This window comes from Malaya genurostris, chromosome 3, assembly GCF_030247185.1.
Source record: "Malaya genurostris strain Urasoe2022 chromosome 3, Malgen_1.1, whole genome shotgun sequence".
NCBI lineage: Eukaryota > Metazoa > Arthropoda > Insecta > Diptera > Culicidae > Malaya > Malaya genurostris.
Genome location: NC_080572.1, coordinates 138,119,508 through 138,139,781, shown reverse-complemented (window position 1 = coordinate 138,139,781; position 20,274 = coordinate 138,119,508). Strand labels below are relative to the sequence as shown.

Genomic DNA, 20,274 nt, shown 5'->3' with positions numbered 1-20,274 from the left:
ATAATGATAATGATAATAATAATGATAATAATAATAGTAATAATCCTACTATATGTTTTATGGTTCTGATTCATGCTGTTTAGCTTGACTTACATATGCAAAAGTAACAAAAACGCAGGTTCGTTTCGTTTGTTAGATTTCGTTTAATTGGTTTAATCGAATTAGATCATGAGATAGTAAGTATAAGTTTAACTACATTCAAAACTGTTCCAATTTGTAGGTCATATTTGTTGGTAGCAAACGAACCAACTTAGGCTATTCCATTTATCTGAATCCGGTTTCGGAAGAATTGGAAATAGTGATTAAAAACTGCAAAAAGAATCCCACTCACTTTTCTTGGAGATGGCCAAATCGATTATCACAACCTTATAGGTTCAAAAGAAGTCTTACAGTTTCATACGTGATTCCTTAATTTGTTGTGAATACTACTTTCGGTTCCGGAACTACAGATTGAACAGGATTTGTGAGATTAGGTCCGAACAAATTTTCCTATTTCTATTCAATAAACAGTTGTTTTTGCGAATTTCACGGTTATATTTATGATGTAATAAGTAATATGAGAAAGGCATCATCAAACCACTAGGTGGATTAAAATATGTTTTTATTTTTTATTTAACGATATATGCATTAAGGCACACTGCACTAGCTTTTGGTTATTCTGTCAGTTTTTTTTGTTTGAAGAGAGAATCTAATTATTTTGACTGCTTTTGAGCAATTTAATTTTTTAGCTCTCTAGTGTTGAGCACGCATCCAGGGAACAAGAACTACATGTATTTCGTAAAGAAATACTAGGTGTGATTGTATGAAATGATCCACGTGAACCGTTCTCTTCCAAAAACACACATCTCACACTTTCAGTTTGAAAGTGACATCTGTGTCAAAGTTAGAGAAATTTAGGTACATTCAAACCTTTCCTGATTTGAGAGTGTATCCACACCTGATCAATCAGTTTCGCCGTCAGTGCAATTTGTAAACATTAGTACCGATACCGAACCGGATCGGAAAGGTTTGAAAGCTCATCGACGGTTCATAAGAGGTCAATTTATTCTTATTCCTGATAACAATAGTTCTCTTTTTTTAATTAAATTCACCAGTTCAGGACGAATGTTATATATTAACATTAATCCCAACTGGATGAAAATAATTCAAATTGGTGACCAATTCCAGGCATAAGAATGCTCGAAACCACCTAATGACCTATTGTCAATTTCAAGCAGTATTAGTCCAGTCCACTCCGTGATCGATCCAGATAACATAATAATTTTCATCTTTTTACATTTATAAGCGAACGATCGATCTCGGTATGGTCCGACTTTGTCAATACGCGAAGTATAAATGGACTCCCACCCCCATCCGCCAAGCGGAGGTACGCGCCCTGTAGCTCATCATACAAAGCCTAGGGACAAATCTGTAAAACTCGTTTCATATCATTAATATACATAATAAATAAAATTGGTCCTAGGACACTGCCTTGAGGCACTCCAAGTGAATTATCTAGAGAACTAGTCACAAAATCGTTAAATATAGTCTTTTGTTTTCTATCATATAAATAGCTTTCAAACCATTTGTATACTACTCTTCCAATGTTAAAGCGTTGTATAGTTTGTAACAATAAAGGTCTTGAGATTGTTTCAAAAGCGCGCTTTAGATCCAAGAACACTGCAAGAATAGTATCTTTAACTTCGATTCTCTCTTTCCATTTTGCAAATACCAGATTCAAAGCGGTTTCGCAAGAATGTCCCTCTCGGTATCCCGATTGTTCCGGCATTAGCAAATTATTACCGTTCAAATAGTTCATCAACTGGTCCTTAAATACATGTTCCAATATTTTCTCCAGCGTGTGCAACATGTCGATGGGACGGTACTCTTCGGCTTAATCCGTTCCTGCAACTTTGGGAATAGGAACCACTAATGATTCTTTCCAAACTTTCGGTACGTGCCCAGTTTGTATCGATTCATTTATCATGTTTAGAAGATCGTGTCTGATAACATGAAAGCAATCTTGTATCACCTTTGCGTTGACATTATCGATACCTGTCGAACTTTCCAAATTAAAACAAATATCTCTTAACTGTCCAAAAGTGATTGGATGAAATCCTTCAAATCTGCAATTGTTATTTATTGACTGTGTTATTTCACTAGGTTCACTGACCTGATCAATACTCTGATTGATCAGTTGAACACTGTTTATGAAATAACTGTTCAATTTTTCAATTATGTTTTACCAACACCGTTCTTCTATCCCATTAAAACTCATGCTTTTCGAATAATTATGTGTTAGCTTAATCATTTGCTTAAGGATTTTCCACATCTTCTTGCTATTTCGTTGATGTTGATCGATCTTCCTCAGAAAATACTCACATCTAGTCTTTTTCAAGGCTTGTGAGTATATATTCCGAGCATTCGTGTATTCACGCCAGTGAATTTCGTTGTAAGTTCTGCAAAACGTTTTATACTTTTTATCCTTCTCTCGCTTCAACCGTAAAAATTCTAAAGAGTACCACCGGCTCGAGCTAGTCAAGCTAACGTTTTTCTCAGATACCAAGCAACTAGTACACCTTTTCAACACGTCAGTCAGAACAGTCGCTCTGCTATCTAAATTTCCAGCTGACTGCGTTAAATCCAAACTTCTTGATACCAGTTGAAAGATAGCTTGGCTTGAGATTTTTTCCAGCATTTTATTTTAATTTTCTTTTCTTTTAGTATAGAACCTCTCGTCAAGTAAACTAAGAGAAAGTAAGATTGTTTCATGATCTGAAATCTTACATCCGTCCGCCACTAATGAACGGATGCCGTTGAAATTTGAATACACGTGATATTTTAAAGTTCTATTATGTCTGGAAATTCTCGTGAACTCATTAACAGTTTGCTTGAGGTTGAAGAATTCTGACAACTGTTTCAAATGATTCGAATCTTGGTCCCTGAGCCAGTCAGTATTGAAATCTGCAGAAATTATGTTCAATTTACTGAAATCTAAGAAGCTTTCCCACCAGTTTTCTGAAATTTCCAGAAAACGACGGTCACTTGAACTAGGAGAATGATATACAACTCCATAGTTTCCCTGCTGCATGCCTCTTTCAACTAATATGCCCAATTACTAATTATTTTCAACCATTTTGTTTGATCGAATGCTGAATTTAATCGATTCTCTTACGTAAATTGCTACTCCACCGGTATGTCTTGAATGCGATAAGCAATAAACAACAGTGTAACCAGGAATACCCAGGTGATCAAATGCACTGGAATGAACTATATGTGTTTCTGATAGCATAACTAACTAGGGCCTTGTATCCTCCACAAGATGCCGCATTGCGACAAAGTTAGTAGACAAACCGGCTATATTCAAATACAAAATTTCCGATAGCCTCCTGCCAGTTAGTTGCTATCCATTTGACAAAACGTTTTTCTTTTTCGATTCAAACAGCCTACGGTACACTGGACACTGTTTACTGAATGCCGGATGATTTATGTTCAAATTCATTCTACGTTCCGTGTTATTTTGTAGACAATTTACGCATTTAAAATCAGTTGAAGAGCACTCCGAAGTTCTATGTGCTGCATTACATGTTGAACAAGTCTCTTCATTCGCACAATATGTACTCTTGTGACCAAACTCTCCACATTTTAAACATCTCAGTACATTAAAGGCCTCGTAAATAGAAAACTTATCCCATCCAACATTAACCGTTTGGGCTGCCATCAGACTGCTTCAAGTGTTTTTATCAACCTCTATCATTACTTATATTTGTTATATTTGAAGCGTGGATTTTCAAAATTAGTAACAACTTTCATATCTTCGATCGCAACGCCCTCGTTCTGACTTCTCAAAAGATCGATGAAGACATCAGAGGAATATCGATCACTCATCCCCACTATTTTAATTTTTGGATTCCCGAAAGTAGCTCTAACAGCACTGTAGTTGGCACCCAAATTGCTCTCAATGTTCTCTTTCACTAATTTAATATCTTCCCCGGATGCACACTCAACAATAATCGAGCCATCTTTGCCGTTTTTAAAGTTACTAATCATATGTGCTCTTGGATATAGCTTGCCTTCTAAAAATTTCCTTGTATCATCACTCGTTTGTGATCACTCGACTGGTTTTATCATAATGACCGAACGAGTCTTACTATTTTTATTACCTTTGTTCTTATTTGTAAATTTTCCAGACAGAACATTCGTATATGTCATTTCGTTATTTTCATGTAATTAAAAAAAATATATTTTCAAAATAGTTCATGTCTATACCTGTCGATTCATCTTCATTATCAGTCATTAACTTTCTTTTTCGTCTAGGGTTACCATCAGACTCAGAGTAAGTCTTTCTTCCTACAACAACTTTTTTCTGTTCATTACATCCAATTCATTATCATTTCGCTTAATATTCGAAATCAAGAAACCTTTCAAATCTTCCAATTTTCTGGCCACACTGTTTTCCAAGCATGTCATTTTACTTTCAAGAGTATCATTGTAGGATTTGATCAGTCTCTCAATTCCGTTCTCCAATGCGATGTTCATCTGCGATATGATGCTCTGTCACTCACCAGAAAATGATTCCGCGATGGATGTTACTTTATCCATCTCTTTCCTCATATCGCTACTGAACGAATGATCACCACCACAAGACACCACATTAGATGCACCTGAACGACATTCTCCAAATTTCTACAAAAGCATCGGAGTTCCGGAAAGCCAGTTCACCATTGCCTTTGTAAGGTTTGAACACTTCTGATGAAAACCATTATCACAAAAAGAACATACTATCCGATACGATACTGTTAGCTTTTCTTTGCATTTGCCACACTCAGCCATCATGTCTGCGCAAACCAGCAGAAGGACAAATAAACAGAATGCAAAAACAATACACATGTCAATCAATTTACCCGAAACGACGCCTTTTGTTCAGGCGAACGCTGAACGGGAATAATTTAATCGAAATAGCACCAAATATAAGCATGCACAGAAAATGCACTCTACTTATCTGAATAAAATGCAGTATCGCACTTAGTGTTGCACTAAATTCTTTACGAAAAGTAATTTATTTCACATAAATTTATCACAATTTGATTCGGCATAATAGATGCTGCACAAGTTATCATGATCGTCACTCACTGCTCACATTTTCTAGTTCTTTACCGAAAAAAATAGTTAGATGAAAAAAAAATTTTGGGTGGCTGATTTTGCGTGGAATGCCATGTATATAGATTGGTACTTTCAACTGTAAAGTTTTCTTACATTTTCTTATATTAATAAACTATTAGGGGCTGGGGTCCACTAGGAGATTGATAGTACCTATTAGCGCTCTCCGGACTGTACCAGCCTAGATGCCGTGTGGAATCCGGCGGAAAAAAATGAACGAAGAATAGATCCACTGGGTTCCTGCTTCCATGTCGTAAAAGGCGACAATTGCAGGAGTTTCTTTTTTCTTTCAGTTATCAGATATTTTCAATGTTTTACTTCTGATTACTCTATTTTACTAAATCATCTCTTTATTCAACCTATCAATTTCCGTCTAGCTTCGGAGAAAAGTTTTATTAGGAATGATTTCTTCTTCCATGTTATAGATTGTCTTTCAAGATTATAAAATGAATGATAAAAATCAACCATTGCGCAAATCCGTTTATAGTACAAAGTTAATAACAGAGATAACATATATCGGTATATTGAATACATAGTAAAAAAAACTTGATATTAATATTTCAAACAGTAAATTAATATTTTTCTCGGTAGCCGGCTGCCCAGATCAACTAATATAACCAATTAATAATTTCAATAAATAATTCAAATAATAAAGCGGAAATAATAAAGAATCAAGACGCGTGTGAAATCTGTTGACCTTTGTTTGGTGATTTAAAATGATTTTATAATAACTGTTTAGAATATTTCAATGCAATGAATCAACTTTTTTGTCTAAATCCTATTCGCTCGTTTATTTTGCATCACGTAGTTTCATTTATAAAAACGTGCTTAATCCACCTAGCAGTGAGATGATACCTTTTTTTTATCAATCCGCATGTGTTTTTTTTTGCATGACTAAAAAAACGCGAAAGGTAGATGCATAAACGAGTGACTGCATACTCGACAGCCGGCTGTCCGAAGTTTTGTCAATTTCGGAGATTGACTGTTTCGTGCATTATATTGCCAGCACAAAGTAACACATAAAACGATAATACTTTAAAACATTCTTGGTAGCCGGCTACCCAGAGCAATAAACACATGATAACATTATTAAAACATTTACTAACAAAGTATCCTCTCCTGTGATGCATGTGGGAATGCAGAGGATTCCTCGGTTCTTAGTAGCAACATGCATCGAACTAACAATCCTTTCCCTCCCAAGTAGATCTGCATTCGGACGTGGCCGGCGTCGGTATTGATCAGCATGCATGGTTCAATACAGTTTGCACAGTGTGAAACAATGTGTTATTCCCAAACATATTACTTCAAAAAATCATTTTGCAATCTCATTTGGTCCAGATCAATAACGGAGTAGCAACACACGGGCGGTCTCTAATGCTAATGCTAATGCTAATTTTCTTATATTAATAAACTATTGTATTTTTGCCTTTCTCATATAGAAAGGCTATGCAATCACTGTGAAAATCGACTTTTTATCCGAGGCCCGGAGGGCCGAATGTCATATACCATTCGACTCAGCTCGACGAACTGAGCAAATGTCTGTGTGTGTGTGTGTGTGTCCGTCCGTGTGTGTGTATGTGTGTGTGTATGTAACAAAAATATGCACTCACTTTTCTCAGAGATGGCCAAACCGATTTTCACAAACAAAGATTCAAATGAAAGGTCTCATAGTCCCATAGCCTGCTATTGAATTTCATTCCGATCCGACTTCCGGTTCCGGAGATATAGGATGATATGTACCAAAAAAGTGAAAAAAATATGCACTCACTTTTTTCAGAGATGGCTGAACCGATGTTCACAAACTAAGATTCAAATAAAAGGTATTGTGGTCCCATAGGTTGCTATTGAATTTCATTTGAATGTGACTTCCGGTTCCGGAGTTATATAGTAATATGTGAAAATTTTGAAAAAAATTTATACTCAATTATCTCTGGAACAACTCAACCGATTTTCGCAAACTAAGATTCAAATGAAAGGTCTTATAATATCCTAAAAATTTGTGGAACATTTTATCTGGATCCGACTTCCGGTTCCAGAACTAAAGGGTGATAAGTGGAAAATTACCAATTTTATTAGTACACGGAACGACCGAAATCAGCATTTTCGCGAAAAAAATTAGTTGATTTGCTGATTTTAGTTAGTTATTTTTTGAGACAACTAAAAAAATCTTACTTTTGCTGATTTAGATTTTTTATTCTCATTCCCTTAATAATAATAAAATATTTGTTGAAATGACTATTTTTTTTAGTTGAATTCACAAATTAAACGTACTGTCATTTCTTAGCTAAGGCACACTTCATATCCAGTCAACTAATTTTTTAGTTGAATTAAAGAAATATAATGTTGTTTTCAACCAATATGAATGGTTGAATTGGCTTCTGCAATCTGCAGCTATATGGCGCCCTGTCACCGAAACGGTAACACCTTAATGACTACTAGCCACTAGATGGCACACTACTGCCGAAAAAAATTCAGACGCGGTTGTCTTTCCTATATTGGCAGGTATAAATACGATGTTGTGTTGGAGAAAAAGACATAAACGAAACGTAAACATCTTTTTAATTTTTTTTTTCTTCTAAATCACTGTTTTCTTCATTCTCACTGAAAACTTTGAGCACTCGGAAAACAAAAACCGAATACAAATAGTACACCGGACGGCGCAGCTCGGAAGGTTTGAAGATACAAAAAAACTTCATCACAATTAGAGTGAAACATTCGAAATTCACTTCACTGTTCCGCGTAAAAACATTATTACGCACAATCGCTTCAAGTGCGCACAAATTCTGAATAAATACACTTTCCACTAACAGTTTACGTCATTTTTACATATCGGTTTAGAAATTTATATAGGGATATATCGTAACACATGCGAAAAACATCAAAACAATTTGCGAGCAGTTTCAACAAGACTGTCCCTTTTAGCTTTTTAATGGATTGTTTTGCTTTGACACTGCTGTCCTTCAGTAATGACGGTGATAGATAAATAGAATCAAAGTTTCTGATTTTAATAACGAAATTAGTTGTCAATAAGAAGTTCGTGTTGGATTGAAATATTGCTGGTTTGTGTCCAGAATATTCGCCAACTAAACACATTCTCTAAAAATAAGTTTTTTTCAGCACAGTAAACTCTAAATTTTAACTAATTTTATAGTTATTTTGGAAATTTTGTTGTTAAAATCAACTAATTCAAAAACAGTAATACGAATTAGGCGCAGAGCTAATTTCGGTCGTTCCGTGTAGTTTTCCACGAACGATGGTTAAAAACAGGTACAAATCCCATAAAACTGTCTGATAAATTCTTCTAGTTTGCAGAGCTTGTTTGTTTGTGGGCATGAAAACTTAATTCGGCACTACTGGTCTCCACTTTTCCTGTTCCGAGAGCACCGAAAGTGGAGAAGAAAAACTCCTAAAACTAAATTCACTTCGATTTCTCTGCGATGCTTGAACCGATTTTCACAAATCTTGATTTGAATTAAAGTTCATACTGACTTTAAACCTACACACTTATTTTCGGATTTTCAGTTCGGTAATATTCTTACTGGAAAATTCGTTACTTTTATCAAAATTATCGATTAGTCTGCTGTTCTTATAAAAATTGACGTATTCAGCATATTTTGTTACCGAAATTCAGTTCTTCAAAAACATGTATTGAAAATTTGGCAATTATCTACCGAACTGTCTTCACTTTGAAATTATTCGGTAAATTTAATAGAAATCGTGCTGGTCGATCAGTAATTTATGGACTTTTAGCGAATTGTTCGGTAAAGAGTATCGAATCAATTTGTAAAACGCAAGCACATAGCACGCCATATTGGTTTTTGTATACTGTGATCGAAGTGAGTAAAATGGAATATATATTGAACAAAATCCAATCTTTTATCCCCGAGAACCGCAATTTCTCGTGAATTTTCCGTCATTTCAATCTGCATTTGAATATGCGGAACTAGCGGATAATGAGTCAGTAGATTCAATTAATGAAGACACTAAACATACCGAAACGGATTAAATTAAAAATTCTCGTGGCGCGAAAAGAACAAAGGATGCAGATCCAGAAAAAATAAACCCGTTAAACGGTTTAATTCAGTGGTTAAAGGTAAATAACTGTAACAGATCAGCTGAAAAGTTCGTATCGTTTCTATGAGAGGGCGCCTTTAGAATTAAATCCATACCATTTTCAGTTAGTACCAACCTTCAAAAGATACGTGTATAAATTTGACAGCTGTCTGATTATTAGTTTGTGAGATATAGCATTTTGAGTGTAGCTACTTTTGTTATTGTGAAAAAATGGAAAAAAGGAATTTCGTGTGTTGGTGAAACACTACTTTTTGATGAAAAAAATTGCCGCCGATACCAAAAAATGGCTTGATGAGTGTTATCCAGACTCTGCACCTGGCGAAGCAACAATTCGTAAGTGGTTTGCAAAATTTCGTACTGGTCATATGAGCACCAAAGACGATGAACGCAGTGGACGTCCAAAAGAGGCTGTTACCGATAAAAACGTGAAAAAAATCCACAAAATGATTTTCAATGACCGTAAAGTGAAGTTGATCGAGATAGCCTACACCCTAAAAATATCAAAGGAACGTGTTGGACATATTATTCACGAATATTTGGATATGAGAAAGCTTTGTGCAAAATGAGTGCCGCGTGAGCTCACAATCGATCAAAAACAACAACGAATTGATGATGCTGAAATTGAACGAATTGGGCTTCGAATTGCTCCCTCATCCACCGTATTCTCCAGATTTGGCCCCCAGTGACTTTTTCCTGTTCTCAGACCTCAAGAGAATGCTCGCTGGTAAAAAATTTAGAAGCAATGAAGAGGTAATCGCTGAAACTGAGGCCTATTTTGAGGCAAAGGACAAATCATACTACAAAAATGGTATCGAAAAGTTGGAAGATCACTATAATCGCTGTATCGCCTCTGATGGCAATTATGTTGAATAATAAAAACGAATTTTGGCAAAAAAATGTGTGTTTCTATTAAACAATACGAACTTTTCAGCCGAACTTTTTTTGTTTGTTTTTTAAATTCCGTCTTGTTAATACCATCACAAAGAACGAATATAATATTAGTATTAATTAATTACGCAGTTATATCTGTGAATTTATATGTGTTATTCCAGGTTGATGACCCGTTTCCTGGGGTTAATTCCTATATCCCGATACTGCTTTACAAAGCTGAAGGAGGAGCTATTATTTGGCGCGATCTTAAAGTTCCAGTAGAGGGAGATATTCTGTACTGCTTTGGATAGCTGTGCCAGTGTTTTGAAGTATTCAACTGTAAAAGCCATCCTGCAGATAAACTCTTTTATTTGTTCATTATGAACTCTTTATATGGTATTGGAACTCTGAATACAACGGGTGAAAACTTTCGCCGAAGCTATGAGATGAAAGAAAATTAATGTTTTTTAAATCAAAAATAAAACGGATGTAGAGCAATCAGTTGTTCAAGATATTTTTTTCCGAAATTTCAAATGAAATAATTTAATCATTCAAAATTAATTTTCTGTTGCACTGAACTTTAAAAATTACTGATTCAATCAGTTGGTTTAACCGCTGGTTCGGTAACTTTTCAACGTAAAACAAATGCTGATTAAACAGCAATATTTATTGAATCCTCATCAACATTTGCTGACCAGTATAGTTAAAAATGACAGTCCGAACAAACTTCAGTTTTACTGAACGTTCGTCAATTAATAAATTACTGAACAGATTACCGTACGTTCAGCTGTGTAAAAGTCGGTAAAATATTGCTGAAGTCGGTAAAGAAAACTAAGTGTGTACTGTGAATTTTCATCTCGATCCGACATCCGATTTTTCTCGTAGTTACAGGGCGATGAGTGTCAAAGTTTTCAAATCGCCATATAGAGTGACAATATGTACAACACCGAAAGAAGAAGAAAACACAATACGAACAAGGTGTGCTTTGTTCTATTTCGTACACGTTGTGTAGTGATGTCAATAATAATAATAATAATAATAATAAAAATAATAATAATAATAATAATAATAATAATAAAAATAACTGCTACGGCTGCTGATTCATGATGTTTTGCTTGACTTACATATGCAGAAGTAACAGAAACGCAGGTTCGTTTCGTTTGTTAGATTTCGTTTAATTGGTTTAATCGAAATAAAGCATGAGATAGTAAGAATAGGTTTAACTACGTTCAAAACTGTTCCAATTTGTAGGTTATATTTGTTGGTAGTTAACGAACCAACTTCGGCTATTCCGTTTATTTGAATCCGGTTTCGGAAGAATTGGAAAAGTGTGATCAAAAACTGCAAAAAGGATCTCACTCACTTTTCTTGGAGATGGCCAAATCGATTTTCACAAACTTATAGGTTCAACAGAAAAAAATTACAGTTTCATACGGAATTCCTTAATTTGTTGTGGATACAACTTTCGGTTCCGGAACTACAGGGTAAACAGGATTTATAGAGTTTGTGAGATTAGATCCGAACAAATTATCCTATTTCTATTCAATAAACAGTTGTTTTTGCGAATTTCACGGTTATGTTTATGTTGTAATGAGTAATATGAGAAAGGCATCATTACACCATTAGGTGGATTAAAATAGGTTTTTATTTGACCAACCAATTCCACAGCGGACACAAGTGATTCTCAGTCGGAACTGTTGGGTTCAATACAATTTATTGTATTTTGATGAAAAAATATATTTTTTACTGTGCAATATGTTTTTCTTATGTTTGTTTTAGCTGCTAAATGAAAAAAAAAGTTTTTATCTATCTGCAGGGCCGAAATGGCTGAAAAATTCGGTTTTATCAAAAATAGCTCTAAAAAATGAGTGTTTTTGTGATCTTTCACAATTATCTGGAAAAATAATGCGATGATATAAATTTTTTCTTTCAAATAAACCTTATTATGGCTACAAAGATTACATTCGGACACATTTTTGGAAAACCTTTTCACGTTTGCCGTAGAAAATCGACGAATTTCAAAAATTTCAACGAAATCGGTTATATGAAATTCGTGAAAAGCCATCTATGAGAAAAGTTAGAAAACATATTTTCATTATTTTGCATAACTCCGGAACCGGAAGTCGGATCCAAATAATATTCAGGATATTTTTATGGGACTACAAGACCTTTCATTTGAATCTAAAATTGTGGAAATCGGTTCAGCCATCTCTAAGAAAAGTTAGTGCACTTATTTTCACATTTTTTTGCACATTTTATTCCATAGTTCCGGAACCGGATATCGGATCCAACTAATATTCTGGAATTTTGTATGGGACCACAAGACCTTTCATTTGAATCTAAGTTTGAGAAAATCGGTTCAGCCATCTCCGAGAAAAGTTAGTGCACTTATTTTCACTATTTTTAGCGCATTTTATCCCATAATTTCGGAACCGAAAGTCGGATCCAAATAATATTCAGGAATTTTGTATGGGACCACAAGACCTTTCATTTGATTCTAAGTTTGTGAAAATCGGTTCAGCCATCTTCGAGAAAAGTTAATGCAAAAACGTTACATACACACACAGACATTTTGCGTAATCGACGAACTGAGTCGAATGGTATATGACACTCGGCCCTCGGTTCAAAAGTCGGTTTTCACAGTGATTGCATTCCCTTTCTATATGAGAAAGGCAAAAAACTCATTTTATCAGAGCCATTTTTGATAAGACTCGAAAAATCCTCCGAATTTTTTAACCATTTTTGCACTGCAGATAGGGTAAGGGCTCCCTATTTCATCTCATTTGTAAGGACGTTACCTTAAAAACCTGATTTAGCCACCAGAATCACTACGCTTTTTTCATATTTCTGCTTAATTCGCCTTGCTCCACATTGGGAATTGATTCACATTCCTTGGAAAATAAAATAATAATTGAAAAATCAGCTAAAAGCACTACTATGTTCACTACTGTGCTCCAAATTTCACCTCAAAGGTTTTGTATTCTTCCTATCGTTGGCCTTTATTCATCCCATAAATTATCAATGGCGACAGCAATCAAAACCAAAATATTGCACTATTACACTCTCAGGTTCAAAATGTCAGAATTTACCTTAAAAAGAGTCTAATGCCAACTATGACACAACACACGATATTTAAAAAAAACAGTTTGGAATCATTTCAACGTTTAAAATTTTTTTGGATCGTTTTTATTACCTTTCGTTTCAAATTTAAAATTTTACTCTGCAGTTAATTTGGAGAAATTAGAAAAAAAAAACAAAAATAGAATTGTTACTATTTAGGCATTAGCTAAGACAAGACCTGGCAACTGGGGTTTGGGGCTTTTGTTCCAAAATGGACCAGTTTCTGATTGGCTGATTTTGAAGTTGCCACCCGCACATTGTGAAAAGAAAAAATATTTGCAGGGCACGCGAGCAATGATGCCAAGTATAAAGAAAATCAGAAATGAAGTTTATTAAAAAGAATAATTTTAGCTCATTAATGAAAATGAAAATTGTTTATAGTTTATAGTGGCAGCACTGTGTAATAAAATCAGCATCAAGCCTTTTTTGTGAATTGAAGTGTCTTTGTAGTGAATTAAAGTGTAACCATAAAAGATTTGTTAAATTAGTGTAAACTCGAAAGTGTGTTTAGTTTTACGAGAAAAATGAACTGTTGTGTTTCACACTGTGGTCGCACTAAGCAATTCTATCCAAACAAGATTTTTTGCGGTTTCCAAACGATCCAGTAATACGTCAACAATGGAATCGATTTTAAGTTCAACATGAGATATTTCGTGTTTTGTCATCAAAGCTCAATTAATTGTTTTTAAGCATTAATATGTAATAAAAGATGCATTCACCAAAACATTTTTCATGTTTATTGCAAATCAAAAACCGAGTCTAAAAATTTAAATTAAATAAATATATTTTTCTTAGCATAAAATTATTTAAACATCTGTAAATATGGCTACACTGTCGTCGATACGTTAGTATTTATCCTACAGGGCGAAAATGACGAAAAGGATGATTCGAAAGGAAGAATAAGAAGCCAGTTGTCAGGTCTTGTCTTAGGGTATTAGCCCTTTTAAAAACAAAATGTAGAACCAGAGATGCCATTCATACAGATTTATTTGTATTGTATAGATTTTTTCGTTCGCGTTCGTAACCATAAAAGATTTGTTAAATTAGTGTAAACTCGAAAGTGTGTTTAGTTTTACGAGAAAAATGAACTGTTGTGTTTCACACTGTGGTCGCGCTAAGCAATTCTATCCAAACAAGATTTTTTTGGTTTCCAAACGATCCAGTAATACGTCAACAATGGAATCGATTTTGAGTTCAACATGAGATATTTCGTGTTTTGTCATCAAAGCTCAATTAATTGTTTTAAGCATTAATATGTAATAAAAAATACATTCACCAAAACATTTTTCATGTTTATTGCAAATCAAAAACCGAGTCTAAAAATTTAAATTAGATAAATATATTTTTCTTAGCATAAAATTATTTAAAAATCTGTAAATATGGCTACACTGTCGTCGATACGTTAGTATTTATCCCACAGGGCGAAAATGACGAAAAGGATGATTCGAAAGGAAGAATAAGAAGCCAGTTGTCAGGTCTTGTCTTAGGGCATTAGCCCTTTTAAAAACAAAATGTAGAACCAGAGATGCCATTCATACAGATTTATTTGTATTGTATAGATTTTTTCGTTCGCGTTCGTTAAATCAGATTAAAGATTTTCTAAATTTAATACAGATTTGTAAAGGTTCATAAAAAGTGAGAAGTCAAACGTTAGACTTTTCTCTCTAAGTATCTATTAGTATTTGAATATAGTACTTCTTTAAAAGTTTATTAATCAACGGACAAATCACATGTTAAAATGGAAATCTTGTGTGCAAATGTTTGATGATGAACACTGATAAACATTTATATTAAAATTTAAAACCAATTTGAATTTGATTTGAATTTGATTCATTTTATTAGTGAAAACAGATATAGCAGATATAGAGTGCCTATAACCAGAGTGACGACATCTCATCCGTAATGCTGGCAACAATTTAAAACATTCCATTAGCTTGACATTGATTTGACAGGTCGTTTGCTCGTTTGGAACTGTTAGCTGTTATTCCAAACGAACAGCTGTCGCCACTCTGATTATAGTCATTATAGCACACAATTTTCTATGAAAATATCTGGCATCTCTGTGCACAGCCGATGAAACATACACATTTAACAGTGTTGTGGTGACGTATTAGGTTCTCTGACAGCTCACTTAAAACCACAAATGCAAATGAGATTGGTTTGTTTTCATCAGGAAACGCATGAATTAAACACGATTTAGACGATCAATCAACTTCCGTCGACGTCCAGATTATTTTTATAAATTTTTTTAGCCGAATATTGCTCACGTATCCGACGTTAAAATATTCCGTGAACTTGACGTAGTATCCTTTCATATGAATTGCTCACAATTAATGTTGTTGTTCCGTAATCGTTCCATGCAGGTGATAGTCGCTTGATGCTGCGTGTGAATCGCTTTTACATATTGTTTTGTTTTCATCAGGAAACGTGTTGGCCACCCATTTTTCAGTAGGGCCGCCGTTCATTTTTCACCGGGCATAGAAACCTCAATAGCGGAAAGGAACCAGTGCTACTAGATTTGCCACAATGGCTATTTGATTAGTATTGAACACGCTCTATTTGGTACTATTAGAATCCGAAACAGTTTTATTTATATATAAATATCAATGATATAATTAACCTAATGTCACGGATACCAAAAAATACTTGTTGATGATAATTTAAAGAAGAAAAAACAATTTTTTTTAACATTATGAGAAAACTTGGCAACCTTGCGATACGAAATGAGATAAAAACAAAGCGCAATCAAGTGAATTAAGTGCAATTTTTCATCTCATATTTTTTATAGCTTTTATTGCTTATCAGGTAATTTAAGAAGTCTTCAATCGTTGACGAAACAAGTGGAAAGTTATCATTACTAACTATAGGGTCATCCAACATTGAATAGTGGTGTAATTATGTGAAATAGTGATCATGTTTTGAGACGAGCCGATTAGTAAATATTCAGAAACATGATGAATTGTAAAACCTCAGACGAAAGTGGTTCCTAAATCAAAAAGTGAGTTTATTTTAAATCGTATCTTTGAAGGTTTTTAAACTATTTTTTTCAATTGGAAAGTGTGACAAAACCTAGAATAAATGTTTTAAAACGTTCCACAGTTTCGTTCAGGTACGTTTAAAGATATGATTAATGTTCAAAGTTATGAGGTGAAGGAATGAGATGGAAATTAGAGCTGAGATGAAATAGGGAGCCCTTACCCTATTTAAAACTTTTTCAAAGGTCTGTATTTTTCTGGTTTCGGCAAATTTTTCAAAATTTTCATCGAAAATTTCCTAGAACCACCCGCGCGCATGGTACTTGGACGATGGCCTTAAACTGTAACATACACTTGATTCTTTTCCCAAAAATTGTTGAGGGGAAGAATCAAGCTTTTAATTGTTACGATACTTAACAAACAACACACACTTCATTGTACAAAGCTTGTGCGCAATTCACCGATGAAAATTAGTACGATAACTCAACTGTATCCAGCATAGTTCTTAAAGAATATTGAAATGTCTACTTATGTTCAATGGAAAAGTTTCAATGAATATGTAACAATAAATCTTATGGTTTCTCTGCAACATTGTCTCAGGTGACTTGGTGGTATAAAGCTAAAGCAGAGTGCTTTATTGAATATATTATTTTTACTACCATGGAGTAGGAAGGTAAGTTTCTTGAGACATTATCAACTATTCAACCAATTGTCTTTCAGTTATTTTAGTCAAGGGCGAGAAGTCCGAAGAAACTATATTTGATCCGCATACATACGACCAATGTTGCGACATGTTCAACAGTTCGGAATTTATTTCAAAGAAGAATAACACGCTAGGTAATTTCTTGTGTAATCAGTGTAAGTGGATTTATAGGAATTCGGCAATAAATCATTCGATGGTATGAACCGTTTTATCAACAGCAAAAATACGACCAACTTTGAAAAGCAGATCAAGACTTGAAAAAAAACTGTCGGAACTGAAATGGTTAGTAGCAAAGCCACCCTGATGAATCGGGTTATAGTGCTGATCGGTTTAATATATATTAGTTATAATTATAATAACACGTATGCGAAAATAAACCAAATTAAAATTTGAACAAATATTTTTTTACTTTTGTTGAATAAATGATTTTTATCTTCAGTGTTATTTTGTATCTTCTTCTTTCAATGAAAATATTTGTTAAAAAATCTAAATCAATTAAAGGAAAACAAATTGCAGCTTCAACCAATTCTACTCATTAAATTAAACCATTGATGTTATTATTTCAATAAAATCAATAAAAATTGTCCAAACTTAATTATTCGTACAATATTTAATAGTTTTATTAGGCATCCTGCGGCTCCAGCCTAAAATAGACTCTTGCGAATAATCTTATCAAACTATTGTAAACTATAGTATACACTGAAGTCTTTTTTATGCGAGTTTATGCACAAAAAAACGCATAAAAAACTGCATAACTCTGAAAATTCGCATAAAAAAATCGCATAACTCTGAAACTGCGCATAAAAAAACCGCAGAAAGTACACCGCATAATTCTGAAAATTCGCATCAAATAACGCATAACTCTGAAACTTCGCATAAAAAATCGCAATATACTGTGATACCTTTTTGACATTTTGAACAGTTCTAATTCATACTCATTGAATTCCAATGCAATCAAAAAAATTCAACTGTCATTGAAATATTTAAAAATGAAACTGGAATATAAGTAAAACTTTTTTAATTGTAGGTCATTTGAATTATAATTTATTTTTATTTCCAGCTGTATAATTTCAATATTATTTCATCCTAATATCATTCGCACTAAAAAGACTAATATAATACATACTAATACAAAAACTCAATGATAATCATTGAACATGAACATCATACACACTACAAAATGAATAGTATGGCTGTTGTGATGACTAATTTTGAAACGAGCAATCAAAAAAATTCAACTGTCATTGAAATATTTAAAAATGAAACTGGAATATAAGTAAAACTTTTTTAATTGTAGGTCATTTGAATTATAATTTATTTTTATTTCCAGCTGTATAATTTCAATATTATTTCATCCTAATATCATTCGCACTAAAAAGACTGCATAATACAAAAACTCAATGATAATCATTGAACATGAACATCATACACACTACAAAATGAATAGTATGGCTGTTGTGATGACTAATTTTGAAACGAGAATCATCTACATTTTGAAATCTTTCAATTTACAAGTGTATGTGTTTCAAACCAATTTTCAATGATACTCATACAAATCATTTTTTTTTTGAGAGAGGGGAAATTGAATGACCGACTTTCTAAAACCATCTGATAATCGTTATGGGGTTCGGATAAATAAAAAACCATTCAGTTTGTGGGCGGTAATTTCTTTCAGTGTAATTACAGATTTTTTAGATTAGCATCACTTTTCTCATACGAATAGGCAACGCAAATGTAAGCACTAGTTTGGCTGTGTGACATAAACACTGAAGCATGCTTTTGTGAACTATTCTAATCAATCTGAATCAATTGGTGTCAAAATTAGTATCCGAAATTATTTAATAAAAGTATGAAATATATTTTCATGAGACTGTTATGAAAGAAGAGAAAGGCATTATCACACCATTAGGTGGATTAAGAAGGGTTTTTATTTTATAATTTATTATAACGAAACATTTCAAGAATGTTTTGTCAAGTTTTGAAGTCAATCGAAGTAGAAATCTTGGGCCTGTGCGCCGAGCTCTTGCTTCGTAGAATGAGGTAGCCATAGATAAAGGTCCATTACTTCTAGAGTTTCGTTCCAATAGGCTTGAAAATTTCACAGAAAATTCTTGAAATTTTTTACTATAATATAAAGAAAATAATAAATGATTTTTTAAAAGTGTTAGACCCTAAAACGCCCCCCCTTAAATGCACCACGCTGGTTTTTTGTTGCTGCGATGATATCCGTCTCTCTTTGATGGCACTGATTGAATCGTGTAAAGAGTTTCTAGAGAGCATTCTTTGATACGATAAAAGCCATCCTTGGTTGTGACGATCAAAACAACTAATAACAGTACGAAGACGTGGTATTAAATAACACAAGATGATAATATTTTACGAATAGAATGCAATCACATTTCATCAGAATGTATCCATAACTAATAAATTAGTTCCAGCCACTAAAGTATTATATGTATAACTTTATTTTTAGCAACTAAAATAAATATTTCGGATATATCTGGAACAACGTCGATCTTGGCCACAACTGCCGTGGTAGTAAATGATTTGAAGCAGCGTCGGATGCGAGAATACGATTTCAGTTGGGATAAAGCACTTCAATCTGATGGTGATTGTGGTATCAAACTACAATATACTCATTGTCGCTTATGGAGTTTAGAAGAACAATTCGGACATTATTGTATAAAAGCTAAATGTTCTCCATTATTGTTGTCTGAAAAGGAAGCGATAGATTTGGTATTTGAAATAGCCAAATTCGATGCGATTTTAATAGAATCTATGGAAAGGAAGGAGGCTTGCGTTCTAGTGAATTACTTATTCCAACTGTGGTAAACTTAATACGATTGTAATGTTTAAAATAATCCGATATAAGATAGATTTCTGTTTTTTCAGTAACTGTGCTAACCGGGCTGTGCATACCCTGAATGTGAAAAACGAAGATTGTATAAATAAACGGATTCAACGAATGATACTCTTCACAACAGCACGAAAAGTTCTTTATGTTGGAATGAAGGTTCTAGGGCTCACACCGTTATTGAAAATGTAAAGCTATACAAATAGTTTCCCGAATACTCTCATATCACAAAAAGCATTTATTACATCGCCTAAATTAATGAAAGAAATTACCGACCACAAACTTGTTAAGTGCATACGCTGTCCGTTTGAGCGGCGGCGGGAGGAAAGAGCGAAAGGAGTGTTTCTTTTCCACAATTAAAAAAAATTGTTCTTCTGTAAACTTTCTTTACTTCTGATTCTTCACAATTAACAACACGGTTCTATTTTCATCTTAGAACTTTTATTTACTACTGTTTCTTCACAATTAACAGCTCGGTTCTATTACCTCTTAGAACTTTTATTTACTTCTGTTTCTTCACAATTAACAGCACGGTTCTA

At 33.8% G+C, this 20,274-nt stretch overlaps 1 protein-coding gene across 2 annotated transcripts in view; it reads left to right on the top strand.

Moving 5' to 3' along the window:
* Nucleotides 1-19,972, top strand: part of LOC131438982 (probable arginine--tRNA ligase, cytoplasmic) — a 124,858-nt gene extending 104,886 nt beyond the window's left edge. For both annotated transcript variants that reach the window (XM_058609437.1, XM_058609438.1), the window contains 2 exons: nt 19,355-19,709; nt 19,774-19,972. In XM_058609437.1, the coding sequence (XP_058465420.1) occupies nt 19,355-19,709; nt 19,774-19,927 (509 nt within the window). In that variant the 3' untranslated portion in view covers nt 19,928-19,972. The remainder of the gene's footprint in view (nt 1-19,354; nt 19,710-19,773) is intronic.
* Nucleotides 19,973-20,274: the final 302 nt, after the last annotated feature.